General features: G+C 50.2%; 11 protein-coding genes across 11 annotated transcripts in view; 8 read left to right on the top strand and 3 right to left on the bottom strand.

The window, feature by feature from the left end:
- Positions 1-618: 618 nt before the first annotated feature.
- Positions 619-7,183, top strand: PHATRDRAFT_bd7 (predicted protein; the record flags this gene model as incomplete). Its single annotated transcript, XM_002176377.1, has 3 exons — positions 619-780; positions 870-1,697; positions 6,011-7,183. Coding segments are annotated over 3 exons (2,163 nt in total), but the record flags the coding sequence as incomplete, so codon positions are not given.
- Positions 7,184-7,300: 117 nt separating this feature from the next.
- Positions 7,301-8,440, top strand: PHATRDRAFT_bd1413 (predicted protein; the record flags this gene model as incomplete). Its single annotated transcript, XM_002176376.1, has 1 exon — positions 7,301-8,440. One exon carries the CDS (start codon positions 7,301-7,303, stop codon positions 8,438-8,440), a length of 1,140 nt encoding a protein of 379 aa, XP_002176412.1.
- Positions 8,441-8,757: 317 nt separating this feature from the next.
- VTE1 (tocopherol cyclase) lies at positions 8,758-10,305 on the top strand (the record flags this gene model as incomplete). The annotated part of the gene is made up of 1 exon (XM_002176375.1): positions 8,758-10,305. The coding sequence occupies one exon, from the start codon at positions 8,758-8,760 to the stop codon at positions 10,303-10,305; it is 1,548 nt and encodes a 515-aa protein (XP_002176411.1).
- Positions 10,306-10,740: 435 nt separating this feature from the next.
- On the top strand, positions 10,741-12,435 carry ODC3 (ornithine decarboxylase; the record flags this gene model as incomplete). Its single annotated transcript, XM_002176374.1, has 1 exon — positions 10,741-12,435. The coding sequence occupies one exon, from the start codon at positions 10,741-10,743 to the stop codon at positions 12,433-12,435; it is 1,695 nt and encodes a 564-aa protein (XP_002176410.1).
- Positions 12,436-14,970: 2,535 nt separating this feature from the next.
- Positions 14,971-16,335, top strand: PHATRDRAFT_bd1714 (predicted protein). Its single transcript, XM_002176373.1, has one exon. It carries the CDS (start codon positions 15,130-15,132, stop codon positions 16,009-16,011), a length of 882 nt encoding a protein of 293 aa, XP_002176409.1. The 5' UTR covers positions 14,971-15,129; the 3' UTR covers positions 16,012-16,335.
- A 929-nt stretch (positions 16,336-17,264) lies between these two features.
- On the top strand, positions 17,265-18,065 carry PHATRDRAFT_bd1023 (predicted protein; the record flags this gene model as incomplete). The annotated part of the gene is made up of 1 exon (XM_002176372.1): positions 17,265-18,065. The coding sequence occupies one exon, from the start codon at positions 17,265-17,267 to the stop codon at positions 18,063-18,065; it is 801 nt and encodes a 266-aa protein (XP_002176408.1).
- Positions 18,066-18,443: 378 nt separating this feature from the next.
- On the bottom strand, positions 18,444-19,910 carry PHATRDRAFT_bd36 (predicted protein; the record flags this gene model as incomplete). Its single annotated transcript, XM_002176321.1, has 1 exon — positions 18,444-19,910. A coding segment is annotated over one exon (1,467 nt), but the record flags the coding sequence as incomplete, so codon positions are not given.
- Positions 19,911-19,973: 63 nt separating this feature from the next.
- Positions 19,974-20,408, bottom strand: PHATRDRAFT_bd1404 (predicted protein; the record flags this gene model as incomplete). The annotated part of the gene is made up of 1 exon (XM_002176320.1): positions 19,974-20,408. A coding segment is annotated over one exon (435 nt), but the record flags the coding sequence as incomplete, so codon positions are not given.
- Positions 20,409-21,502: 1,094 nt separating this feature from the next.
- On the top strand, positions 21,503-24,201 carry PHATRDRAFT_bd748 (predicted protein; the record flags this gene model as incomplete). The annotated part of the gene is made up of 3 exons (XM_002176371.1): positions 21,503-21,849; positions 22,126-22,339; positions 22,424-24,201. 3 exons carry the CDS (start codon positions 21,503-21,505, stop codon positions 24,032-24,034), a joined length of 2,172 nt encoding a protein of 723 aa, XP_002176407.1. The 3' UTR covers positions 24,035-24,201.
- A 730-nt stretch (positions 24,202-24,931) lies between these two features.
- Positions 24,932-26,043, top strand: CysK (predicted protein; the record flags this gene model as incomplete). The annotated part of the gene is made up of 2 exons (XM_002176370.1): positions 24,932-25,343; positions 25,445-26,043. 2 exons carry the CDS (start codon positions 24,932-24,934, stop codon positions 26,041-26,043), a joined length of 1,011 nt encoding a protein of 336 aa, XP_002176406.1.
- Positions 26,044-26,301: 258 nt separating this feature from the next.
- PHATRDRAFT_bd1400 (predicted protein) overlaps positions 26,302-27,877 on the bottom strand; it is a gene marked incomplete at both ends in the record, with an annotated part of 2,059 nt that continues 483 nt past the window's right edge. The window contains one exon of the mRNA XM_002176319.1: positions 26,302-27,762. Within this exon, the coding sequence (XP_002176355.1) occupies positions 26,302-27,762 (1,461 nt within the window). The remainder of the gene's footprint in view (positions 27,763-27,877) is intronic.

The raw sequence follows: 27,877 nt of genomic DNA, 5'->3' as shown, positions 1-27,877 counted from the left end.
GTGTAGAAAAGCGCTCACAAATCCTTTGGGCACGATTAATGAAAGCGCAAAAAAGCGCGCTACTCAATTCACGACGATCGACGGCGTTTCCGTTTCTGTTCTTGGCGTAGTCCATGAAGACATGGAATACACTAACTAGAACGGCGGCGTGAAAGTCATAGCGAAATCGGGCCAAGCCAGATACGTACAAAGGTCATTATAAGATTTCTACCTGGTAGGATTTGTACTGCATGCAAGGCAAAATGCCAGTTATAAACGCGGACAGAGATCTTTTCGAGCCCTCACTTTCTCGTTGGACCAATTTCCTTTTCATCATAGTCTCGGTCACCGCATGTCTGGAATCAAACTGTCCGCAGCAAAAAACCGACTCAACAGAGACCAGCAATCATGGTGAAGAAGGTAGCCAAGGATGAGAAGCAGACGACTTACGTCTACATCATGGACAAGAATCATGCCTGGCGACCGGCGATTCTAGAGGACACCAAAGGAGACAAGGCTATTGTGTCCGTGCCAGAGTATAAGGTAGGTATCTCCCACGCATTCAGACGTTTGAAGGTTTTTGAAAGCCCTTCTAGTGCCCGTCTCTGACGCTCTTCCTATCTCGTCTTTTAGAATGAAGAACAAATGAGGAGTGATGGCGGCCGCAACGCGAAAAAAGGACAGCAGCAAACGATCGACCTCAAGGAGTACCCAAGCAAAGTTCTTCCACTACAGAACGTCGACCATAACGGAAACCTGACCGCGTACCCTGATATGGTTCGCCTTCCCTATTTGCACGAGGTACGATGTGGAGAACTGTTTGCTGATGTGCGACGCTTCGTACGCAAATGAATGGTTTTCTAATGAAATTCATGTTCTCCATTCCAAAGGCCGGTATTTTATACAACTTAAAAGAGCGTCACTTGAGCGGTAAGCCATACACCCGAACAGGAGACATCGTGATCGCCGTCAACCCCTTCCAGTGGTTTCACGATCTTTACACCGAAAAGAAGCGTGTCTACTACTCAAACCGTTTGGTATGGGAGGCTGCCGACCAGGACCCTCGCGACAGCATGGAACCTCACGTGTACGAAGTGTCGTCCCTTTCGTACAAAGGGTTGGCTTTCGAAATGATGAATCAATCGATTTTGGTTTCCGGAGAGTCTGGTGCGGGGAAAACCGAGACGGTCAAAATTTGTATGAATCATATGGCGAGTGTTCAGAAGGGTCCAATTCGACCTGGTATGGAGGAATCTCTTGATCCTGTCGTACAACGTGTGGTTGAGTCCAATCCTCTCCTGGAAGCCTTCGGTAACGCCAAAACCCGTCGCAACGATAACTCGTCACGATTCGGAAAGTATCTTCAGCTTCAATTCGACAACAGCAAGATGAAAGAAAGCAGCCTCACCAGCAGAAGCGTTTCGAACTGCTTGCTTGCTGGGAGCAAATGCGATGTGTATCTCCTCGAGAAAAATCGCGTCTGCGTTCACGACGACTGGGAACGTACGTATCATATCTTTTATCAGCTTTTGGCTGCCCCTGATGACGTGAAGGGCAAGTTTTGGAGCAAGTTGAAGGGAACCTCGAACAAATCCTTTAAGTATGTTGGCGAAACCGACACGAAGAAGATCGAGGGACAAACGGATGCCGAGCACTTTCAGCACACAATCAACACTTTGGAACTCATCGGAATTTCTGGTGATAAATTAAAGACTCTGGTTCGCGCTCTGTGCATCACCATGCAGTGTGGTAACTTGACGTTTGGTGCCAAAGGCGGCGACCGCGACAAGTCTGAGATTACTTCCAAAACCGAATGTTCCGACCTCGCCGAGCTGATGGGGGTTGGTGTCAACGATCTCAACTTGGCTTTTACTGAGCGGACAATGAAAACACGTACCGACACCTACAAGGTTCCCCTCAACACGGAAGCTGCCAAAGATGCAGCCGATGCCTTTGCGAAGGAGGTCTACGGCAAGGTATTTCTTTGGGTTGTCAAGGAAATCAACGCCGCTACGTGTGCTGAAGACAACTACAAGAAAGGTTCCATGGCAACCTTTGAATACGGTATAATTGGTCTTTTGGATATTTTTGGCTTTGAGTCTTTCATTGTCAACCGTTTTGAGCAGCTTTGCATCAACTATGCCAACGAAAAGCTACAGCAAAAGTTCACCGAAGACGTTTTCCGCGCCGTTCAAGCCGAGTACGAAGCTGAAGGCATCGCGCTTGCCGAAATTCAGTACGATGACAATACGGATGTCCTCGATTTGATTGAGGGTCGTTCCGGTCTTCTCGCAATGTTGAATGAGGAATGCGTGCGTCCTAAAGGAAATGATCAGGACTTTGTTCAGAAAGCGCTTGTATCCAACAAAAGCTCCCCTTGTCTCATTGTGAACATGATGGATCGTATGTCGTTTGGTGTCCATCACTATGCTGGTAAGGTCATGTACGACGCCGATAAATTCGTCACCAGTAACCAGGATACTCTGCCGACAGATCTTGAAGATATTGGGCTGATGTCCGACAACGACATAATCAACAAGAAGCACGACGACGAAGCTGTTGCTCGGGCAAAGAGAGGCCCGCCTAAGCGCCAACGCAGCAACATTGTTGCTCCTACAGTTTGGGGCAAGTACAAGACTCAGCTTGCCTCGCTCATGGGTAACTTGCGCAAAACAAATTCTCGCTACATTCGTTGTATCAAGCCTAACATGAAGAAAGTACCAAATGTCATGGAGCACGTCCCGACTGTCGAGCAGCTACGATGTGCGGGTGTAGTTGCTGCCGTCACGTTGGCCCGTTCTGCTTTTCCCAATCGACTGGACAACAGTGCAGTCCGTTTTCGGTACAGCTCGACGTGGGATAAGAATGCCTATCCCTCTATCAAGAACAATGGAATGGCTCATGATGAGGCGCTCCGATGTGATTGCGATGCTATGATGACCGAAGCCTTGAAATGCAAACAGGAGATTGATGACAAGGGACTGGTGAAAAAAGCATTCGTCGTTGGACGTACCAAAACTTACTTTCGTGCGGGTGCCTTGGAATACCTCGAGTCCAACCGTCAAACAGGCTTCGACACGCAGGCTGCGACTATTCAAAAATATGCTCGAGGGTTCCTGGTCCGTAAGCAGTTTTCCGATCTGGTTAAAGGAAGGGCTGAAGCTGAACGCGAGGCGCGTGAAGCTGCAGAACGGGAAGCACGGGCGGCGCGAGAATTGGCAGAAAGTGCAAAGGAAGAGCGCATGATGAAACGACAGAACGATAAGCAAAAGTATGAAGATCAAATTAAAAGCCTGAAAAAGCAATTGGACGATGCTGATGAGCACAGAGAGAAAAAGCTTCTAGAAGCGGAAGAGCGCAAAGAGCAAGCTCAGCGTGAATTGGAGCAGCTCCGGGAGGATACGAGTGAGTCTGCTCGTAAGGCTATGATGGAACCCAAGAAGCTTGCTGCCCAACAAAAGAAAAAACTCGAGGAGCAGACGAAATTGATCGAATTCTTGAAGAAAGAGAACAAGAAAATTCGCAAAGATCATGACAAAATCAAGGACAAGTTTGATGTGGTGAAGTCAAACAACGACAAGCTCATCGCAGCCAATGAAAACACTGGGGAAAATTTCGAGGAGCTCAATGACGATACAGGCAAGGTTAACAACAAGAACGAGGACCTCCTTACCACACTTGAAAAGGCCAAGAAGCAGAACAAAACTCTGAAAGAAGATTGCATGAAGCGACAAGATGACTACATGACTCAAGCCGAGACTCGCCTTGAATACCAAAAAACGATGGCGCGGATTCTGAATATGATCCAGGAAACAAGCAAAGAGCCTCAGATTGTTGAAGATACTTGCGTAATTGCGCTCGAATGTGAAGCTGAATCGAAATCTATAATGGCAGCCCTCGAAGCCGAGGTCGACATGTGATTACCACCAAGCGCTCTTCTATCTACCAGTCAACACTAATGATAATGCACGTATATGAATGACATATTTGTTTTTGGACTAAAGATTGACTTGATCTGTATCATTAAAACTTGTAGGCGGCGTGGCATTGAGACACAGGCTGTATTTCGCCGCAAAAAGCATGAAGTCTCGTTTTGAAGGGGCGGGATCGTCCTACACCTGTACTCCGTCATTGTTGTGCACACTAGGATGTGAAAGCTTGTCGAAAGGAGTCATGTCAGGACTGGACAGAGAAACAAGCAAACCTAACATGACGATGTCTGACTGTTTGGATTCTGAAGGGTGATTACGTTGCTTGGCTTACATTAATTCATGTTTTTATTTACTGTCAGTAGACATAAATAGCGATTTTTCGGTGAACTAATTTTTTTCAAAGTGTTTCGTTGAAAGCAGTAGGATTGGACGCAGAGCATTTACGGGTTCACATGAGGTTTGAAAAGACGAGCGTTCCCTTGCGTCTGACACAAATCATAGATGTTTCACCTGGCGCGACGATCTTCCTGACGGAACGCTAAATATGGCCACTAGATTGCCAACCCATATGTATTTCAATAGTGGAAAAGCCCGTCAAGACCTAGGCCCAAGTATATATTCGGAAGGACATGTCCGATATATCTCTACAAAGGATGAGCGGAGTCACACTCGGTCGTAGCGTCTTTCAAACACTTGCTCTCTTGGTTTCATTTTTATCGGTCATTTGGTCATTGAGCAAAAAGGCCCTCTGGTAGCGTTTGTAGGCATCGCTACGGCAAATGCCTGTTCAGCACGGTCACGAGCCATTCGCTCTTGTTCGTTGGGCCACTTTTCTCGGATTTGTGAAGAGTTTCAGCATCAGTCGTCAAAATATCAAATTATATTCAGAGGTCAACAGCGCTTCTGCCAAATTGCAACTCTATCGAAAAAACAGAACGAACATGGGCAAGGATAAAGGAGAAAAGAAGGATACTTTCGTCTATGTTCATGACAAAGAATTTGCCTGGGTTCCAGCAACACTCATTGAAACGAAAGGAGACAAAGCCGTCGTTTCCATTCCTAAATACGCGAACGAACAAGCGATCGTCTCGGATGGTGGTCGATCTGGGAAGGGTGTCGAAGAGAGGACAGTTAACCTAAAGGATTACCCGCACAAGGTTCTCCCTCTCCAGAATGTCGACGGCAAAGGAAATCTGCACCAATATGCCGACATGGTTCACCTCCCATACCTCCATGAAGTAAGTCATTGCAGCCAAGCTTGTGGACAGAAACCACAGACTTTTTGAGCTATCTATATAGTGAGTATCTTCTGTGTGAATCCCATTTCTAACATTGTCTGCTTTTTCTTTTAGGCAGGTATTCTTTACAATCTTAAAAATCGTCACATGAACGGAAATCCGTACACCCGAACAGGAGACATCGTGATCGCCGTCAATCCATTCAAGTGGTTCAACGATCTATACACGGAGCAGAAACGGGTATTTTACTCCAATCGTTTGGTGTGGAACGATACCGACAAGGATGCTCGTGAAGGGATGGATCCGCATGTGTATGAAGTGTCGTCTCTTTCGTACAAGGGCTTGGCATTCGGAGGAAATGACCAGTCCATTCTCGTCTCCGGAGAATCAGGAGCAGGAAAGACGGAAACAGTGAAAATTTGCATGAATCACATGGCTAGTGTGCAAAAGGGTCCCGGCAAGGCCGGAGATTCTGGTCTTGACCCCGTCGTTCAGCGCGTTGTTGACTCGAACCCTCTGCTTGAAGCCTTTGGAAACGCCAAGACCCGTCGTAACGACAACTCATCTCGCTTTGGAAAATACCTCCAGCTTCAATTTGATAATAGCGAAGCAGGCCTAATGAACTTTGGAAACAAGACTGAGTCGAAATGCAAGCTCGCTGGAAGCACTTGTGAAGTCTACTTGTTGGAAAAGAGCCGTATCGTTGCGCACGACCCCGAAGAACGTACATACCACGTCTTTTACCAGCTATTGGCCGCCCCAGATAGCGAAAAAGCTCGTTTTTGGACAAAGCTGAAAGGTTGTAATAACAAATCCTTCAAGTATGTTGGCCATACCGACACGACAAAAATCGAGGGCCAGTCAGACGGTGAGCACTTTGCCAACACGGTGAAAACTCTGGACTTGATCAATATTCGTGGAGACAAACTTGTCGCAATGATGCGTGCAATCTGCGCCGTGTTGCAATTGGGTAACTTGGGGTTCAATGCGAAGAACGGAGATGCCGACAAGTCCGCAGTTGCTACTATTGAGGAGCTTCGCGACCTTGCTGAATTGATGGGTGTTGAAGAGAAGGACCTCACATTGGCCTTCACTGAGCGCACCATGAAGACTAAAACAGAGGAGTATAAGGTGCCGCTAAATGCTGTAGCAGCCAAAGATGCCTGCGATGCCCTTGCGAAAGAAATATATGGAAAACTCTTCTTGTGGCTTGTCAGCGAAATAAACACCGCGACCTGTGCCGAGGACAACTACAAGAATGGGAGTATGAGCAATTTTGGTATTATCGGCCTCCTCGATATTTTTGGTTTTGAATCCTTCGTTGTGAACCGGTTTGAGCAATTGTGCATCAACTACGCCAACGAAAAACTCCAGCAAAAGTTCACAGAAGATATCTTTCGCTCCGTCCAGACAGAATACGAAGCCGAAGGTATTGAGTTGGCTGAGATTTGGTACGACGACAACACTGATGTTCTTGACCTTATCGAGGGCCGAACAGGACTCCTCGCTCTCTTGAACGAAGAATGCGTCCGCCCCCAGGGCAGTGACCAGGCGTTTGTCCAGAAGGCGCTCCAGGTTAACAATGCTTCTCAATGTTTGATTGTGAACAAAATGGACCGCATGTCCTTCGGAATCCACCACTACGCTGGAAAGGTTATGTATGATGCTGACCAGTTTGTCAGTAGCAACCAAGATACACTTCCTACCGATCTCAGTGACCTATGCAGCATGTCAACCAACTTCGTCATCGCTAACGAAATGGCCAAGGTGGAAGCTGCCAACATGACTCGTGGAACGCCACGCCGTCAAAAGAGCAATCTGGTCGCTCCTACGGCATGGGGCAAGTACAAGACCCAACTCCTATCGCTCATGACAAATTTGCGCAAGACCGAATCTCGATACATTCGGTGCATCAAGCCCAACATGAAAAAGGTTCCGGTTCTCATGGAGCATATACCGACTGTCGAGCAGCTCCGATGCGCAGGTGTTGTCGCTGCTGTCACGCTCTCCCGTTCCGCCTTCCCTAACCGCTTGGACAACTCGGTTGTTCGCTACCGATTCTCCAACATGTGGGATTCCAAGGTATTCCCATCCAAGCGCAACAGCAGCATGACTCCTGACGAGTCTCTTCGAGCCGACATTGAGGCCATTATGAGTTGCGCTCTCAAATCCAAGGAAGAAGTCGACGAAAAAGGACGCGTCAAGAAAGCGTTTGTAGTGGGAAAGACTCGCACATACTTCCGAGCTGGTGCTCTCGAATTCCTCGAATCAAACCGTTTGGAGAATGGACTAGATGCTCCAGCCATGACTCTTCAGAAATACGCTCGGGGCTTTTTGGTCCGTAAAAACTGGATGAAGAACATTGAAGCCGCCCGTGAAGAGGAACGCAAACGCAAGGAAGAAGCGGATCGTGTCTCTCGTGAGAAGAAGGAACGTAAGGAAGCAGCCAAACGTAAAAAGCAGGCCGAGGAAGCTCGTCGTATGCGCGAAGAAAAGGAGGCCAAGGAACGGGCCGACCGGGAAGTGCGTGAAAAGAAGGCTGCCGCCGAACGCAAGCGACGTGAAAGGGCTGAGAATGAAGCTCGCGAACGCGAAGAAGCTGATTTCCAAGAGCAACTGGACAAGCTCAAAAGCAAGATCCGGGGTATGGAATCTAGTCTCGAGGCCAAGCGGAAGGACAACGACAAAAAAATCAGCAAGGCTGAAAAAGAAGTCGACGAGATTGAAGCAGAGAAAAACGAACTCGACGCCAAACACAAAAAGATGATGGAGGAAGCAGCGAAGATTCCTAAGAAGGATATTGCCGCCAATAAGAAAAAAATTGAAGAATCCGATAAGATCGTCAACTATTTACGCAAGGAGAACAAGAAGGTTCGCGATCAAACAGAGAAAATGAAAGATGATCTACAAGAGCTCAAGGAACAGAATAACCGTCTGATTGAAGCCAACGCGTCGGCCGGTGCTTCTCTCGATTCGCTCGAGAAGCAAAAGAAGAATCTTTCTACCCACAACGAAAAGTTGGAAGAGAATCTGAAAAAGTACAAGGCTCAGAACGCTCAGCTAAAGTCCGACTTAGCAAACCGAAACGCGTACTACAAAGCCGAAACCAAGATTCGCTCCGAATATGAGACAACAATGGAAAAAATTGTCGAAATTCTAGAAGAGCGATGCAATGATACGAAACTGATCGAGGACGTGAATGCTGCGCACCATCAGTGCGAGGTCATTGCATCACATCGTGCGGGAGACGGGAGCCCCGGACTTGCGAGTTCGGATGTTTCCGATTTCTGAATGGAGCGAGGCAATTCCTCCTCCATTTTATTGGTGCTGTTATATTCTAAAAGTATTTGTTACATTTCAGTTGCATCGTATCGAGGTAGAATTGTGGAGAGATGTGTTTTGATTTGTAGAATGACCGGCCTTGCAGTTAACTCCAAGATGCAACACAGCCTATGCGAGATGTCGATCGACATCCAGGTTGGGCAAATAAATATCGCAAGATGACAGACGGACAGAATCTCGGCGAAAGACGTTCGTTCACTTTTTCGAAGTACTCTCCAGCGTCATGCGGCTCGTGTAAAACGAAAGGAATTGGCAATCTATTCGTCATGAAATTACCGCTGCGCCTAAGATGCCTTGGGCTCTTTCTTTCGTTCCTCCCCTCGTTTCCATGGGTCACCCCGTACGGTGTCAAAACTTCGCTCCGTCTTCCAATTTGTTCGAAAATTTGTCCTCGACTTCAGTCCGTTACACTTCGGGGTGATCGGATAGTTTTGCTCTCAGAATCCCGCAACAAGGCGTTTCCTCAACAAACACCGCATTCGGGTCGCCACTTTGAGCCTAATCATCCTGCTTATCGACGAAGATGGTTGGCAAGAATACGAGCTCGTCGAAGACGCTTCATGGAAGGCTGGTTTTACCGATTGACTTTGTCGGAAGGCGTGAGTTTTTCCATCATCGTTTCAATCGAAGACGTCAGCAACCCGAAGTCAGGTCTAGGGTTGGTGTGCGTTCAAATTCTGGGACCCGATGGCGGCTATTTGATCCAGGCCGATAAGGACGACTCTAAATTCTGGGCGCACAAATCCCGACAAGGACTCGGCAACGTCTTTGACTACCAAAGGCAATACACCGAAGACAATGGCATCCGTGTCCGGACGGAACTTACGCAGGATGAATGGTACAACGCTGTTGAGTCCGGCTTTCAAATCTCACCAACAGAATTCGTGGGGCGTCTCCGGGGATATAATGGGTCAATCCAAAATCTGACTTTGGGTGAATCCTTCGCGGATACGGATCCAAATATGATGTGCGATTTTAATTTCACGGTTGTGCCCCTTTGCGGATGGGGCGACGCAGATGGTATTCAAAAGAGTACCGGTGGGTGGTTGTCTTCTTATCGAGTTTTTGATCCACACTGGCAAGTCACGTTAGCGGATGCCCGTGCTTCTGGTCAGATTATGTGGAACGGTAAAGTGTACCACTTTGCACAGGCTCCATTCTATGCAGAAAAGAACTGGGGAGCCGCCTTGCCACCGAAATGGTTTTGGACGCAGTGCAATTCTTTCGATGGCTACAACCAATTGTCGGTCACAGCAGGAGGGGGGATTCGGAGCATTCCATGGGGACGCAAAGAAGCTTTAGGAATGATTTGCGTGCATTTTGATGGCATGTTTTTTGAGGCAGTTCCATGGTCTGGCCACATGGAATGGCAAGTTTCTACTTGGGGCATTTGGAAATTATCCGGAAACTCAACCTTCGGATCCAGGCCCTTTGCGATAGAAGTGACGTATGAATGCGATGCCGAGAAAATTCCTGGTCTAGATTTCCGGGCACCGACTCCAGACGAAGGCATGGTCTTTTTTTGTCGAGACACCTTTGTGGCCAATACGACCCTGACACTTTGGGAACTGGATTGGAATGTGACAACTAAAAGCTATTTTCGTAAACCGGGGCCACCGCTCATCGACAGGGCCACAAGTAGCCAGGGTGGAGCCGAAATCGGCGGAGGTCCCTGGTGGTCGACATGGGAGGCCACGTCCGTCGTCAAACAGCCCCTCAAGGCGCTTCTCCAAATACCCGCGCGCGTCCAAAACTATCGCAGAAAGAGATCGCAAGCCTGGTCTGCAATGAGCACTGAAGAAAATTCGAAGTAAAGTTGGACCCTTTGGTGAAGGAGACTAACTGACAACTATTCAACTTATCCTGTACCTGTTTGTAGTAAACTTCTTCTGACATGAAAGCGACTCCCATTCGATACCACTTCTAAGAAGAAAAAGACTTGAGAAGTTTCTAGTAGTTAACAAGACAGCAGCGTCATAACATACAAAAATATAGTGAACACAACCCGTACGATGGCTAGCAGTAAAACATACAGACACGAAAATGCCAACTATCGGCTCATTAGAGATAGAGATATTCACTATTGAAATGAATGTAATGTAAAGCACCATCAATTTTATTCTGTCAAGATAATCTTCTCTTTCCACCTTTATGATGCATGCTGCTGTACCAGTCTATATGCCATACTTGCGGACCAACATAGAAAAGGGGACGAGCATCGAGCGTAAGGAAGACTTGCGTTTCTAAACATGAGTGAATTGTGGACTTCGAGCGACGGATCCACCTTTATTGACACCATTCAAAATGGCTCCAATCCCTCCCTACCAGCCAGGGAGCGCAATCGTGCACAGGCTAAGCAGAAAGTTGCAGAATCTTGGCACAGTCGTAGATTGGAATGTAAGGGTGTTTTGGGAAATACGGGCGCTGCAGGTCCACGTTTAACTACTGCCGCATCCTTCTCTTATTCCACGCAATCGGAAAGTCACAAACCCCCGGAAGTCCAAAATCCCTCTGTTTGCCAAGTTTTGTGCAAAGCATGGGATCAAGCGTTTGCGGACTTTGTCAAGCCAAAAAAGAAAAAACGCCTCCATCGGAACAATTCCATATTTCCATCGGTGATTTCCATTCTGCAAGCCAACGCCTTAGTCAAGCAAGTTGAGCATCTTCAAAACAATACAGATAGTCAATCAATGGAAACAGAGGTTTTGAAGGTACTACCTACAGGCTATGATTGGAATCAGGCCGTCATGCAGATGGCACAGCAGCGTTCGCGATGCTTTTGGCTGGTGGACTTGTCCTCGCTCGTACACCGCCTGGCTTCCTGGAAACGCACATTCCGTGACGTGGTATTCCTGTATCAAGTACGCCACAACGCGAATGCCAAGCTTCTGCAAATTCTGCACCGTAGCGGGGCAGTGGGCCTTGTGACTACTACCAAAGCGGACATCCAAGCCTGCTTGGCTGCCGAACGTTTTCTCGACCCGCGATGCAGTAGGATGCCTTGCTGGGATAATTGTGGTGTGACATGCAAGCCTAACGGATATATTCGTAAACTAGTATGCGATGCGCACTCGAGAGTGTTGGCAGTGGACGGTCCGGACGATGTGCGACGTTTTGCTACTTTGATCAATAATTTCGTGGCACGAAAGTCTGTCATAGATTTGCCGGTATTGCAATACATGATACGATTGCCCCAGAATCTGGCCGAATGGAAGCAGCTGACCGAGGATACCCTGCAAGCTGTTTCGGAAGGAAGTACAGAATCGCAGGTGGTCGGTGTTAGCTTTGATCTGAGTGCTGCATCTGGAGAGGAGAACTCAAGGATTCGGCAGTTGGCTGTAGAAGAGTTGCTTGACTTTCTTTCCAGCCAAGAGACTGTCACGGCAGAAAAGCTACGGGTCGACTTGACAGGTGTCCCATTGGAAGACGGCTCTTTTGCAGCAGAAACAGTGTCTTTGTGGCAGTATCTGCAAAGTATGCCCAATGTGGACAAAGTGACTGTGGATGCGACCCATTTGCTTGTGTCACCTGCAGCATCCTTGTGCACGCGCATTATTGGCTTTCGGCAGACCGAGACCAAATCTAATGAGATTCGGAATCACTATTACATTGACGACGGATGCTACGGATCCTTGTACCAAGGCGCGGAGGAAGGAAGCTTTTGTCCTTTGCCGCTCATATCGTCCCGTCCTTCGGTAAATTCAAATGACACTAGTGGCGCGGCTGATTTTGCTGAAGAAACTTCCGTGCAGTTGTCGACGGTATGGGGGCCAACTTGTGATGGACTTGACAAAGTTTGTACTGATATTCCCTTACCGCTTCTTCACCGTGACGACTGGCTCGTATTTCCTAATATCAAAAGTGTTGGGGGCTTGTGCACTGCCTTTAATGGCTTTGATCCGCCGGATACAGCTTATTGTGTACTAAATTATTTTCAATCATAAAGAACTTCTTTTAGGCTCCGTGATTTTTCCATTGTTGATGAAAGAGAGGGTGTCAGTCGCTCCAGGTCAACACTCACTTGTCGAAAGTCCTGAATCACGCAGTCGAAGTAAGTTATCCTTCTTGGTCCGCTGCCTCAATCATCTTGGGATCCTCTCGCGCCAAGGATTTAATGACGATACATGGTGCTTTGAACAGAAACGTTAAATGCAAGGTTACTCGTCCCGTGGAATCGGTCGTCTTAGTTCCTTCTGAATACGCCTCAAAAAGTCGTTGGACTACTAGTAACATTGCTGCATTTTAGTAAGAAGCTGTCTGGCGGGCTGGCCGACGAAGCGCTTTCTAGATAGATAGTAGGGAGCAAATCTAAGTACACAAGAGGGGCTTCATAGGCACAGGTCGAATGAATTGGCATACGTTTCACAACAACCGGGCTGTTGGCAGTCTTCCGTTCATCAAAAACGTTTTGTCATTTTGAAGCGCACGTCAGATCGTTCTCAATCGCAATTAGAGCTACGTCCCAATATCGTTGCAAAATGAGTGTACTAACAGCAAGCCGTTATGGGATTTAGCTCGCCTTGTTGCAGGTTGGCGACTCTCGAGGAGCTGACATTTCATAAATATCAATGAACCGCGCGTGTGCAACGAGTATTCGTCCTGATTGCAGTCGGATTTTCTCAGAATTGTACAAGCAACAATCCTTATATGACCCCTCCTCCACGTATACCTCCGGAGTCGTGGTAGTGTAATCGGACTGGATTCTTACATTGTCGGGGACTGCTTCTTTTAACACCAAAAACGATTCCCAGGGACCCGTAGACCGATCATCAAAGGGAATGCTTGATTGTGGAGGGGATCGAATCGGCTACCCAACCAGTGTAAGGGGAGTATACGCAAGGTACCAAGCAGCGCTGCGATTAGTCGAGCACCAATATGAACACGCCACATGAAGGGGGAGCAAACAGCCATACGACTCTCGAAAGAGTGAATTCGTAGACACGCATATTTCCGATGTGCTCTCCGTTTCTAGGGAGTTGTTCAAAAGCTAAAGGCTCGCGGCCTCCGGAAGGACTGAGCCGCGATACAATATATTTTCCTCTCCCGATCTCATTTTGTCACGGAGCCAATGACAGGAGAGGTTTACTTGCCCTGCTGGTGATAGTGACATGTTCAGGTCGGTCAAGTGGGAGGCGAGTAGTCATGCGACGGTAATCCACGAGACACCTCCTTTCCGACCCGATGGGCACGAGATGTTGGACGTCTTTGTTCGGATAGTGCAGGTTCTAATTGGGAAAGCCTGCTCCTAGGCGATTGTGCCGCCAGCGTCGAAAGCGGCGCTGCCAGCGGAAATTTGGACGGAATCGACGTTCCGATAAATAACTCGTTGGATATGATGAATAGTGAAAGGTGTCGCCGTGGCGTCCGCGTGGTGGCGTAAGAAAACCTCAACAACGAGTGAAGGTGAATGAAGCGCGCACACGAAATGCAAGGAAATGAAAGCAATGGCACGTGGTACAACGTAATGAGAAGGGGAACGCGTAGATCGTCCGGATAGTGATTGGCTCGAGTCAATAGTCGCTGCCAGTACTGGAGTAGAATGAGTTGTTGAAGGGTAGTGTTGGAAGCCGTGTGCGAAGAGGTTAAGAAAAGGCGTTTTAGGGCCCACTACTTGCGGGGTGCGTCAAAGGGCCGTTTTCGTTGTTTCACCTTGGTAATGCAGACAAAAGGGGACTACTGGTTTGAATGGAGGAGCCGTCTCCATGGTGATTTACGGGCGTACCTTTAGCTAAAAACTGTGGCTACGAATCCGTTCCGGATGACTTTTCGACCTAGTGGGGAACCCGTGCAGCAAACCTCTAGCGAATTGGACGGCGTTGATCTCATGACCGTTGCGAGTATCTACGCACCGACCCTCCTTGGGTGACCGAAGTACGTCTTCACCAACGGAATTCCCCTTTCCCGAGCTCGCTGCTTCGATGGTATCCGATAGCGACTTTGGGACAAACCGAAAGAGATAGATTCCGATAACCCACCCCTTGCAGTGGTTTGTTGCTCTCCGATGACGCCAATCGGCACCGCCGTAATCATCATCACCACTCCTTCATCCATACACACCTTTGCCTGTATCAAGGTCTCTCCTACTTGTAGTAGAAACGGAAAGAACAAGACACCTTCTCGACCCTTCTGCGGATTCCCATCCTGAACTACTTCGGTTCGTGCGCCGTGGGAAGCCACATATTCGATCGGATTCCGTTCCGTTCGAACGACTTCCGACCCACAAATTAGGTGTTAATCGGAGCATTGACACTTGTGTTCCTGGATGACGTCACTACGACGGTTGAGATGATCCGAGGTACTATTCCAGCCAATCAGAATTGGTTCTTCGACACAGTGGGGGGATGGCAGAACGTCACAGTCAACTCGTCGGTGCCATTGGCATCACCCGGCCAAAGCTGGGTAGTGGTTTGGACGGTGTGATGTTTGTTCTGCGAATTCTTTTTGGCCGAGAGTCGATGCTGTCACTCACACAGTCAAGTCGTCAAAGCTGCTGTCCCTCACCCACATTGCTGGACAACGAGCAGAGCACGACCTTGACACACCCATAATACCACAACAACAACAACAACAACAAATATATAAACTTACACACACACACACGTTCCTTTTCGGAAGAATCCTCTATTGGTAGTCGCAACATGTCGAGTGTCCACATCCGTTTTATTGCGGTCTTGCTTTGGTGGAGTTGTCTCGTCACCTTGAGCGATGCCTTTCTGCTCTTCCCCAAGCCCATTACCAATCTAGTCGATATGGCCAAGTCCATTCAGCAGCAAAAGTCTCTCGACGTCGTTCTGGACTTTTTCGGCGATTCCTCCCAACGCGATTCCTCCACCCCGCGTCTGTCTCTGCAAGGACTCCGGCTCAAGCTCGGTGACTCTCTCGTGCAGGCCCGCCGCATCCGCATGCCCGGATTCCACGGACCGCACCCGTCGCTCTCCAGTGGCATTCGGGATTTGTCCATTCAGGCGCGCGGATTCTTTACCGACATGCTGGGTCGGCAGGAAGTCGATATGCGGGACGGGGCCTGGGAACTCGTCTGGAAGGACGGATCCGCCGCGGGGTCCCTCATTTGTGGACTCGACGTGCCCGATCGCGGCGTCTCCCGGAACGGAGTCGCCATGCCTTCCGGGAGACTCTATCTCACCTTTCCAGTCTTTACGCACGAAGGGTACGCCTCCCAGCAAGCCCGGAAGGAAGCCTCGGAAAAACGGGCCGACGAGTTTCTACAAGAACGCGACGACGCCCTCTGCGAAATGCAGAGTACGGACAATCTTTTGAAAAAGGCTCTGCTCTACCGAAAAGCTGCCGAAGCGGTGGAAAAGTACAGTTTGACCGGCATCAAGCAACTGCGAAAGATGGTGCCGAGTGGGGATGATCTCGTCGCGATTCCCAACGGACTATTACTCACGACCAAGGGCACCATTTGGACCAAGGCGTTGTCGGGCCAAAAGCAGATTCTCTTGGGAACGGCCAAGCTTTGCCAGCAGACCTTGAGCAAGCTGCCCGCCACGGCCACGTAGCTGCTGGTTAAGATTGCACGCTGGTTCCTCGCTGGGTTGCCCTTGTAGAGACACACGCACCACACGTACAAAAATTGGTTCCAGTCGCATCGTTCTTTCCCCCATTCATTCCACGCCGTTGGAGCTCCGGATACTTCCGAGACCCCTGTCTTTACCAAAATATATACACACTGACCCAGTCACGCCAATCACCGACTTGCATCACAAACACCCTCACAAAGACACTAAAGGCTACTCATTCAAGCCATCATTCCAGCTTACGTCTTTGAAAACGAGATCAAGTGTAAAACGTCCAACAGTAAATCATGTTTTTTTATCTTTCTAGACCCATTTCTCACAGATAATCGCAGTCGCGCAATTACTGACGTAGACTCTGTTCCAAACCTTCCCATCTCGAAGTCTTCCCGTGCGATTCTTTTGGAATCCATTGTCTAAGTTCGGTCTACTTTACGGTGGGCCATTTTCGACTAACAATAAGAGAAAGTTGTCGGACATTGGGAGCGAGTAGAAAATCGAAATTCTGTCGTAGTAATGTCCGGGTATCTTGTCCAGTGCTGCCAGTCGTGACACTGCGTTCCGGATTCGGCCAGTCGCTGGCGGTGCCGCGGAAGATTCGTTGGAAACTGGCTGTGCAAAAGGAGTGTAGGTATCTCTCTAATAGAGGAGGGGTATTCTCATTGACCGAGTGAAACCACTGGCAGGCACTGTCAAAAGATATTACCCACAGTAGCTACAGCCACCACCTTCGTTCACCACACGCTGCTTCCTTACAGACCACGGGCATAATGATGAATACAGCTCGTTTCACCGCAACGGTACGTACACGAATGGAAAGCCACGCGAGGTTTGCTATGAGTTTGAGAATAGTGGTCATCGCTAGAGGAGAAATCGATCCGATCTGTGGGAACTTGGGAAGCCAGCGAACACTCAACTGTAGCGAAACACTGTAGAGTGACGGCACGATGTACCGCGTACCCCGACGCGTCACCTCATATAATGTTTGTTTAGCACACGATGGATGCCTCACCCGTTGGAACTCTGTGCTTTTTTGTTTTTCTGGGTCGGGTTGTGCCTTTGTTTGCCTCTCTTTGTTGAATTCCCGGTTCGCTAAACCACAGCGCCTCGTGGCACCCGCCGCTTTGACGGCCGGAACGCTATTGTGGACGGCTTCTCCGGAGCCTGTCTGGGCCAAGGAAGCACCGGCGGACTTGAAAAAGATCCGCGAAGCCATTACCGAAGTCATCGAGTCGGATATGGAAAAGCGCGGTGACGGCACCTCGCTCTACGGTACTTTTATCCGTCTCTCCTGGCATGCCTCGGGTACCTACAGTAAAGCCGACAATTCGGGCGGTTCGAACGGTGGGCGTATGCGTTTTACCCCCGAAGCCGGATGGGGCGCCAACGCCGGGCTCAAAGTAGCCCGCGACGCCCTGGAACCCGTCAAGGCCAAGTTCCCCGGTCTATCGTACGCCGACCTCTACACCTACGCTGGTGTCGTCGCGGTGGAAGAAGCCGGAGGCCCTATCATTCCCTTTGCCACGGGCCGCACGGACGAATCGGACGGCAAGGCCTCCCCGCCAGACGGCCGTCTCCCTGACGCCGACAAGGGAGCCCGCATCGCCACCATTACTCACGTGCGCGATATTTTCTACCGCATGGGCTTTAACGATCAAGAAATCGTCGCTCTCTTGGGTGCGCACGCCATGGGGCGCTGCCACACGGATCGCAGTGGCTACTGGGGACCCTGGTCTAACGCCGAAAACACCTTTAGCAACGAATATTATCGACTCTTGGTGGAAGAACGCTGGTCGCCCAAGGTTACGCACAACGGCAAACCCTGGACGGGCCCGGATCAGTACGAGGATGCCTCCGGTCAGCTCATGATGCTACCCTCGGATATTGCCATGATCGCCGACCCGGAATTCAAAAAGTGGGTGGAACTCTACGCCAAAGATGAGGATCGCTTCTTCAACGACTTTAGCAAGGCGTTCGCTAAACTATTGTCCCTGGGCGTGCCCTTTGCCGCCACCAAGCCGTGGTACCAGTTTTGGTAAAGCATTAGCAGCAGTAGCATCAGTCACGACAGTGCCACGATACACTCTTATACATGTTGACGAAGCCCGAAGTGATGGCCACGAATTTTGCGCTGGATTTTATGGTGCGCAAACGTGTTCGATCCCCAAAAAGACGGCGGCCGTCCAATCCTAGATCGCTAGGCAAGCTAGCAGCGTCAGACAAGCAGGGAATGTATGAACATGGATTAAGTTGTTACGTAATTATGGAATCTTGAAAAGAGTATTCGCAACGATTCTAGGGTATCTGCCGATGTCGGTAGGCACGAGTGGATGCCAAAACCACCGACCACCTTACATTCCAGTGGGTTACACATTCCTTCGTTACTGTTCAGTCGATTCTTGATCGATCACGGGGAATATACGCAGAGGATGCGCTTCAGTATTGAAAACGTGTTTGTGCAAAACGTCCACCTCCGTATCGGGGTCCTGCAACAAGTACAGGTATTTTAGGGTTTCCGCTAGGAAGAAGCTTTCCATACTGTCCCGTGGTTTGCCGTTCACATCCGCAACGTTATTCAACGCCCCGTAGCCGTACGGCGTCTTACAGTACTTTTCAATGGCCTGAAATACCTCCCAGCCCCACTCACGATAAACGGGATCGCCCGTCAGTTGATGCAGTATAAAGAAGCTTTCGACAGCTTCGGGCCGGAGTAAATAATGCGGCGCCCCGCGACCAATTTGGAAGTCACGGCCGGCGTAGAACTGTACGTATTCGGCCGAAATACCGGTATTCATACGGGCGTACATTTGGTAGCACGTGTAGGTGAGGGCTTTGGCCGTCTGGAGATCACGCTGCGCACGAGTCGAGTCCAATCCTAGTGGGTCGGTGTAGGCACCGAGCGCGAGAAGTCCACCCATGAAACATACCAAGTGATCCATCTTGTGATCCATCGTGCCGCTGTTGCGATTCTTGTCCGCAATGTACGTGAGTTTGGACGGGGTCGAGGTTTGCAGCAACTGATCGTGCATGCCTTGTATGGATTTGTCATACATTGCCCGGTATAGAGGTTCCGTCCGGCCGCCTTGCAACCATGTTTTCAAAAAGTACTCGTACAGAGAATCCGCCATGGCACCGAAAGTTAGTTTATCGTTGGAAAATTCCGGTCGAATCGTGACGCCATCCCGCAGAAACTTTCCCTTGTTGCGGGGATCGTTGCGGAGGTAATACGGATACAGCCCGTCGGGATACGAAATTTCGTCGAGAATTTCGTACACCCGTTCCGTCTTTTTGGCGTACTTGTCGTCGGCCGTAAGTTTGGAAAGGTAGCGATTTTCAATCTGTACGGTCCCGAATTCGGCCACAATTGCGTTGTCACCCGACCAGCCAATGTTCTTGCGATTGCCCGAGGCCAAGTTGACCTCTCCCCAGGGAATGCCAGTGGTTGCCCCGTCAAAAGCCCGGAGGAGTCGATCGCCGAGATCTACTGCCTTGTCCAAGAATACACGATCCTTGCTCCAATCAAAGGCAGCCAAGAGTCCACCCAAATCTCGAATGGTGGTTTCAAAGACCGATACGGATCCGACCGTGCTGTGATCCAGATGATCCCGAACCCAGTCTCGTGCCTGCCAGAATTCGTCCTTGAGATTCATCAACCAGAGGGTATCCAGAGAATCGACGAGGGTGATACCTTGGCCACCCCATTGGTCCGATCCCGACGCCGATTGTGGCTTGAGTTCGTCCTTGCCAAAGGCGTACTTGACGTAGTTACCCCAGACAAAGCGCATGGCCTTTTGGACGTGGAAGCGTCGGGAGCGTGCAACCTGGTCCGATTGTTGGCGCAGTGTTTCGGTAATTTCGTACGGACCCGGCGTACCGTCAACGTATTCTAAAAATCGGGATCCTCCGCGGGCCACAAATTCTTCACCAATGTCGTAGTCCTCCGCCACGGGTTCGAGCGCGTAAGGGTAACTCTTCAAGTGTTGTTGGTGATCGTGGTGCGGTGCGTTTTTCGTCAATGGGTCGTGACGTTGGTTCTTTTGTTCCAATGCGAGTAGCAGCGCGTCGCTCTTGTCGCCGTGTGCCCCGGTATCGTGAAGGACGCCGTGGTCGTCGTGTCCGGCGTCACGACGTTGGGATTCGATCGAAGGGACGGCAATTCCCGCGTTGGGACCCCGGAGTAGATGAGGTAGAGCCTGTACCTTGTGCCGGAGCGACGTGTCCGTATCGGCATCACCATTGAAGAAGAAGGTCGCGGCGAGGATGATGCCAATCGTCAAGCACGCGGCAATACCCAACAGCATGAGCATGAGATTGCGAAAGGGTTCGTTCGCCGAAACGCGGCGCTTGGTGCCGCGACGACGACCCAAGGGTTTGGCAGGCATGATAGCAACAACAACAACAACAACAGCAACAAGAAGAAGATTGGATAGTCAGGTGCGAGCAGTCCACAAGAAGTGTTGTCGGAATGTCGGGGACGTCTCGGTGCAACCAAACCTTTCGAGGGATACCGACACCGATACCAATTCGTTCGGACGAACGAACTGACTGTGAGGTAGACCTGTCTGTATCGTGTCTAGAACGGCGCTCTTTTCCGTAAATGGTAGGGAGACTGGTGCAGGCGAGACGGTCTTTCGTTTGTGGGAAACAGGGAGCGAAGGAGTCGTGGATGAAGAAGCACCGCACGAGTGAGCCAGAAGACGACCAAGGGAAAACGTCCAAGACGAAGACGACGACGACAGAATTCGGACTGTTGTACTTCTATGGAGCTTGACGTTCGAGACACGTCCCACAGCCACAGTGAGTATAGGAACTACGGAAGCTACGGTACCTATTGCCTGTGAGATGCGGTAACAGTAGAGGTGTTTGTTCACTGTCCGCTCTTCCAAAACGTTCTGGGAGCGCCGCGCACCGTATCGCCTCGCCAGAACGCCCAAAGTCACACACGCCGACGAGACCGTAGAACCTGCCGACGCACCGACCCGGACTTGGAGTAGGGACGGAATATCAAATACCCGGATTCCAACAAATTATCTATGTAACCATGTCGTAGCGGATATTGGCGAGCCTTTGGTATACTTCGAGTTCAAAATAACGCCAAGACGTTAGGAATCATATTATTTTGGACATTAGAACAGGTTTTGGAAGTACAATTTGGAGAAGACCGCAAACCCCTCGCAAGCACCTTGCTCTAGGTTTAGAAACGCCCCGGACAGAGCACCTACACGATGCCTGGGACCACGGAAGGATTCATGTCCCGCGTAGAAAAGGTAGGAATAATTTGGCATTCATATCAATCGCTCGTCTTTCTTTGTCTATTGCGAACAATCTTGGTCCCGCCGTCTTTTAAAAAACCACTTCAGCTAGTCTAGCATTGTCTACTAGCCTTTAGCGGCTCTCTACATTCCCTTTTTCGCTAGTTTCTGCGTTTGCGTTCCGTTGCACAAAACCCCAACTACTGACGGCACGGCTTGCTGCGATGGGTCAGTCGGCGAGTAAGGAAAAGTTCCGCGAGTCCGTGACGGCTTTGATTCAGGTGGACGTGAGTGCGGACGACGCCGACTTTTGGGATGAACTGTGGAAGATACCCAGTAGTGCGGAAGAAGTCTTCGAGCTGCTCCCGGCGCGTTCGGCTCGCAAGCTGCGGGACGATCGCTTCGAGAATCTGGCGACCCTCTTTACCCAGGCCGTCGCCCAATTGTGTCAGATCGTCGAGACGCCCTACAATATATACTTCGATCAGGCCCTGAACTGCGTCCGCGTGTTGACGCGCATGCTACCGTTTTTACTAGAAAAAGGTACGCAATCGAATATATATATAGGGCTGTGCACGACCGGCCTGCCTCTACCACGGGGAGGATGCGCCGCGTCTCTCGCGAATCCACTATACTTTTCTAACGCTCCTCTCGTTTCGTTTCTGATAGGTGATCTGGGTGATGCCGACGAAAATGTGGAACAACTCTGTTGGGGGACGGGTGCTCTCGGCTTGCAGGGCGACGAAAAGATTGGTCTCGTGATTGGTGGCAGCACCAGCAACGCCGAAAACGACGCTGCCCAGAACGAGAATCTTACTTCCACCATGTCCAAGCTCAGTAAATCGAGCGTGACTTCGGACGAACAAGAGCCATTAGCCTTGCTGGTAGTACACGCTGCGATGCACATGCTCTTTCTGCCACAATTCACCTGCGATTACTACGAAGATAGTAGCTCCACGGTGGCACAACGTCGTCGAGAACGCGTCGAAACCAAAGACGATAAGGAACTCAAGGCGGATGCTGGACTCAAGGTAAAAACGGTTGATTGGGGAGTAACACTCGTTCCGTCGCCCACTTCGATCGTTTGGTTCCACGGTTGTGGTGTCACGGCGGCCGAAATGGGCTTTGAAGCGAGTACGCGCAAGTACGATAAAAATCGCATCGAAGTCTTGCGTCTCGTGCTCACGGCATGCTGCGACCCCCTCTTTTCTCCGGCCGACGAATACAATCCCCTCGCTTCTCGATGGCTGGCCGTGGCCACGGCGGCCGACGCCCCGAACGCTTGCTGCTTATTCTTTTCCCTACTCAACACTATTCTGCACTACGACCCTCGGGGTTTACCAGTGGCGGCGGGCTTTTCGGAAAATTCACACGTTAAATTGGTGGAACTCAGTGCTCAGGTGCTTTGCGTGCTCCTCGATTGTGGAATACCGGGTAGTCCCGAACCCGTCATGGACCAAAACGGCAATCCGTGCGTCGAATTCGAAGTCGCCAGCAGGGGTGGATTCAATATTCTGCGGACCCTGTTGGCGCGTATCGATACCGGTAAGGAGCTATCCATGATCTTTGACGGATTCGCCCGGTTGCTGCGCAACGTGTACGAAGCCGAATCCAACTACATTGCGGGAGTCAAGCTCGAATGTTTTCAGGAACTGCTAGTGCTGTTTTGGAAGTTTTTGGAAGAAAATCCATTGTTTATGCCGCATATTCTGAAACGATGCAACGTGAACGAGATTATTGTGCCGATTTGTTTTCTCATGTACAAATCTCGAAGAGATCCGGCGCAGATCGGACTCGTCCATATCTGTACCTTTGTGCTGCTGAAACTGTCTGGTGAACGTTCGTTCGGAGTAGCTCTGAATCAAAAGTTTACCAAAAAATTGCCGACCGATTTGCCGCTTTTTCGAGGCTGTCACGCGGATTTGCTAACGATCACGTTGCACAAGTTGGTCGTGAACGGCGCCTACAAATTGGTACCGCTATACTCGTGCTTTTTGACCATTATCACCAACATTTCGCCGTACTGGAAATCGATGAGTTTAGTGGCGGCGGTCAAGTTGGTCAATCTGTTTGAATTATTCGCGTCGCCCAAATTTCTGTATTCCGGCGAGTTTGCCCACCGACACTTGGCGCTATTACTCGAAGTGTTCAACAACATTATTCAGTACCAGTACCACGGCAATTCGCATTTGGTGTACGCCATCGTCCGTCGCAAGGACGCCTTTGGCCAGATTGCGGCACTCACGTTGGAAAATGCCCAGGCTCAGTGTCACAAGGTATACGGCGAGCAGACAGCCGTGAAACGCGACATTGATGCCCACTTGAACGTCGATAATAAGGGCATACCGAACATGGTTGGAGACGACAATGCATCTGCGTCCTCCAGTGTGAACGGCGTGCCGTTCCTTCCAACCGCAGATTGGTTGGAGGATTTCAAAGATTCCATGCCCATTGAAACCGTGACACGTTTGTTGCAGCACTTGGTGCCCGTGGTGGATGAAATTGTGGCCCAAAAATCCGGGAACGTGGACGAACAAGAAATTCTGAACGTGCTGGACGAGATGACAATGGTCGGTTTGTTGCCCGTCCCGCATCCCATTGTGATTCGTAAGTATCAGCCGAATCAGTACACAGCATTGTGGTTTACCGCATTCATGTGGGGCGTCGTGTTCTTACGCAACCAAAGCTTACCTTTGTTTGACGGAGAGTGCATTGAGCTGTTCCAAGTGTCGGTCCAAGACGACGATGACGATTGAATTGCCTACCTAGACCGGGGCCGCGTTCGATGGGAGCTCTGCGGTGTGATGGGCACAGCACATAAACTAAAGTACTAGTGATAATGCATACGAACAATCGTTACGTTCCAAACTACCAGGCTCGGGTTTATGACGGTAAAGAGTGATGTGTAGTTATACCAGATTTGCGTCAAAAAGGTGAATAGAGTCGGTGAAGGTGGGATGCGGGGAATACATCAAAGGTTGATTGGCTCGTCGGTGTGTGTGTCTCTCTAGTTTTGTCGTTGCCAGAACCCAAACTAGCTAGTTACATATATCCAATCCTGGCTGTGTTTGGATTGGAGGAGGCGTGTCTGGATTTAGATAAATTCACAATCATACGATCTTGTTCCGGCAGGTTGGTTTTGGACTTCTGCGGAATTCTATCAGCTGTCTCACTGTCAACGAACGAACGACAGTCACCCTTCAATATCTGAAGATCGAATCCATATCCAATCAGCACTCGGCATTCCCAACCCAACGGCAACTCCCCCCACTGCGTACAGTTGGAATATCTACTAGAGATACTACTAGCTAGGTTTTGCAATTCCAGTGAAGGGCGAGGGTAAGATTTTTTTAGGTAGTCGAGGTCCCCAGCCACTATTGTATTCGTCGGAGTCGTTGTTGTCGTTCTTGGCCGTGTGTGTGTGTGTGAACGCAAACGAACCGTCGTGTCAAAGGCAAAGAAATCTCTTTCACCCACACAAGCAGCCCGCCACGGTTCCTCTCTTCACAATGAAGTTTTCTTCCGCGCTTTTCGTCGGGACGATCTTGTTTACAGTCAGTGCGACTACCAGCACGCGTGTCAGCGCCTTTGCTCCTCTCTCGCTTTCCTCTTCTACCTCCTCCGTCTCCACGAGTCCTGTACCGTCGGTGAGTATGTCTTCTTCCACCAGCCGTAGTTTCTCATTGAACGCCAAGATTGCCGAGAACGTTTTGGGTTTGATTGGCCAGACGCCGTTGGTACAATTGAATCGCGTAACGGAAGGTTGCGTCGCGCAAATAGTCGCCAAACTGGAGAGTTCCAATCCAGCCAATTCCGTCAAGGATCGCATCGCCCTCAGTATGATCACGGAAGCCGAAAAGCGGGGCGACATCAAGCCGGGGAAAACCATTCTCGTGGAACCCACCTCCGGGAATACCGGTATTGGACTCGCCATGGTTGCTGCCGCCAAGGGATACAAGCTGAAGCTCACCATGCCCGAGTCCATGAGTATGGAACGGCGCGTCCTGCTCAAAGCCTTTGGAGCCGATGTTGTTTTGACACCCGCAGCCAAGGGAATGGGAGGAGGTACGTCTACACAATTGTTGTTATTATGATGTTATATGGACTGCTTTCGCTCACACCGACCCGTCCCCGCTACTCTCTTGTGTGAACCAATCACGCGACAGCCATTGCCAAAGCGGAAGAAATCGTCAATTCTCTCGGATCCGACGCCATGTTGCTCCAGCAGTTCAACAATCCCGACAATCCGAAAGTGCACCGCGAAACCACGGGCCCGGAGATCTGGTCCGACACCGACGGTGAGGTGGACATTATTGTTGGCGGCATCGGTACCGGCGGGACCATTACTGGCTGTGCGCAGTACCTCAAACCGCTCAATCCCAAGCTCCAGGTAGTCGCCGTCGAACCCACCGAGTCAGCCGTCTTGTCCGGCGGCAAACCCGGTCCCCACAAGATTCAAGGCATTGGTGCCGGCTTCATCCCGGGCAACGCCGATACTTCCTTGCTCGATGAAGTCGTGCAGATCTCTGGCGAGGACTCCATGGCCATGGCCCGCAAAATGGCCACGGAAGAAGGTATCTTTTGCGGCATTTCCAGTGGAGCCGCCGTTTTGGCCGCCATTCAGATTGGCAAGCGTCCAGAAAACGCCGACAAGCGTATCGTGGTGATTATTCCTTCCTTTGGCGAACGTTACTTGTCCACCGCTTTGTTTCAGGACTTGTGGGACGAAATGGCCGCCCTTAAACCGGAATCCGTCGGGGTCTAATCCAATAGGTATATTGTCATCACTTCCTCTTTGCACGCTTAGGAACTGCCAAACTTTTATACGCCCAAAAAACCAGGCACCATCATTGTCTATCAATTCTGCTCATCCCAGGCTATTGTAGCATTTAGCCACGCCAAGGAGCGTTACTCACAATAAACAAATACATTCCTATCCATGTTACTACACCCAACATTGATACACGGCTTACATCGACAGCGAGTCCGTGACCTGTTCTCCCCCCTCTCCCCGAGTGTCGTTCTACTGGTCGTTCCTGGTTTCGTTCAAATCGCCATTCGAAGATTCTGTCCCATCCACGTTCAGATTCCCTTTGGAAAACGTTCGTTGCACCACGTGCTTGACGGCGTCGCCCGTGCGGACAGCCGCATCCTTCACAGCATCGCCCGTGCGGACCGCAGCACTATTGGCTCGCTGGGTCACGTCTACGGCCATTTGACTCGCAAACTCCACTGCACGGACCGGCACTTCGGAGACATTCTGAAAATCTTCTCCGCCGCCGCCGGATTGCTCCATCACGTCGTTCAAGAGTTCCCCATCTACCACCAAATATCCTTTTTCATCCAAAGCTAAAATCGTGGCAAATGCGTAACCCACGTTCAGATCAACATAATCGTACACCTTTTGAGCGTACACGGAACTGCCACTGGCGTTGGCTGTTCCGGAAAAATTCACGATGATTTCGGACCACCGGATGTGGTGTCGCACAGATGCTGCGTTGTTCCATGTATCGGGCCAGTGACCCTTGTTTTCGACAATTCTCCGACGCGCCTTGTTACTCAGCAATGGGGAAGTTTCGTTCAACACGTGTCGAATATTCCATACCCGCTTGAAAAAGGGATGACTGTCGGTTTCAATTTCGAGTTTGTGGTAAATACGACGGGGTGCCAACGTGGAGTCGCACCCTTCGTCGACGGCCACACTCGTTAGCGCTGCAGTTTGCACTTCGACGCTTTGCAAGGTTTCGGCAATCCGACGTCCCACTTCGGCTTCCAGCTCTTGCTCAAGCTCGGCTTCCGCGCAGCTCGATGCGGCGGTACTCTCTTCCAGACGATGATCCCGTGACAGATTGTGATTGATCTTCTGCAGTATGGATCCGGTGGCGTTGCTTACGTTTTTTCTCGCTCCAAAGAAAGCGGCGCCGGTATTTTTGGTAGCCCTGGCCGCGGACGATGCAATGCTGAGCACGGAGGAAGCGTTCCAGCTGTGTTGTTTAGTCCGGGACCTTGGCTTGTGCAGAACACTGCTAACTTTGCTAATTAACGAGGCGGACTGCCTTGGTGATTTGCAGCGACGGGAGGAATGCACTGAATCCAAATCATTGGCCTTGGCCAGTGTTGTGGCCACAATGTTGACCGTGGCGTTCATGATTTCTCCACCTTTTTGACCAGAAAGTCGATTGATGATACGGAATTCCAAAATGGGACAAGGCCATTGTTTGGCTTTCTTGCCACCAGCTGGTGCACAAGGATTGTCGGGTGCTTGACCGTCACTGTCGTCTTCGCTGTCGTCGTTTTCCTCTTCTTCCATACATCGCTTGGGCAAAACGCCGGTTCCGTAGCGTACGCACATGGGGTCACTGAACTGGACCTGGGCAAAGGATTGTACGCGAGCGACTTTTCCGAAAATAATGGCGCCGGTAATACCGCCAAACAGGACGCCAACGAAGCTTTCAATGGCCATAAACATGTTAAAGAGGACGCACTGCTGCTTGGGTTGTATGGTGGAGACACGCGGAGCAATCACTCCGTAGCCAACCGTGGAAATGGTCGTCCATGATAGATCGAAGGCGTCCATATAAGTAGTCTTGACAAATCCT

Source organism: Phaeodactylum tricornutum, genomic scaffold (genome assembly GCF_000150955.2).
Source record: "Phaeodactylum tricornutum CCAP 1055/1 PHATR_bd_32x35 genomic scaffold, whole genome shotgun sequence".
NCBI classification, from domain to species: domain Eukaryota; phylum Bacillariophyta; class Bacillariophyceae; order Surirellales; family Neidiaceae; genus Phaeodactylum; species Phaeodactylum tricornutum.
This window is presented reverse-complemented; position numbering and strand designations above follow the sequence as displayed.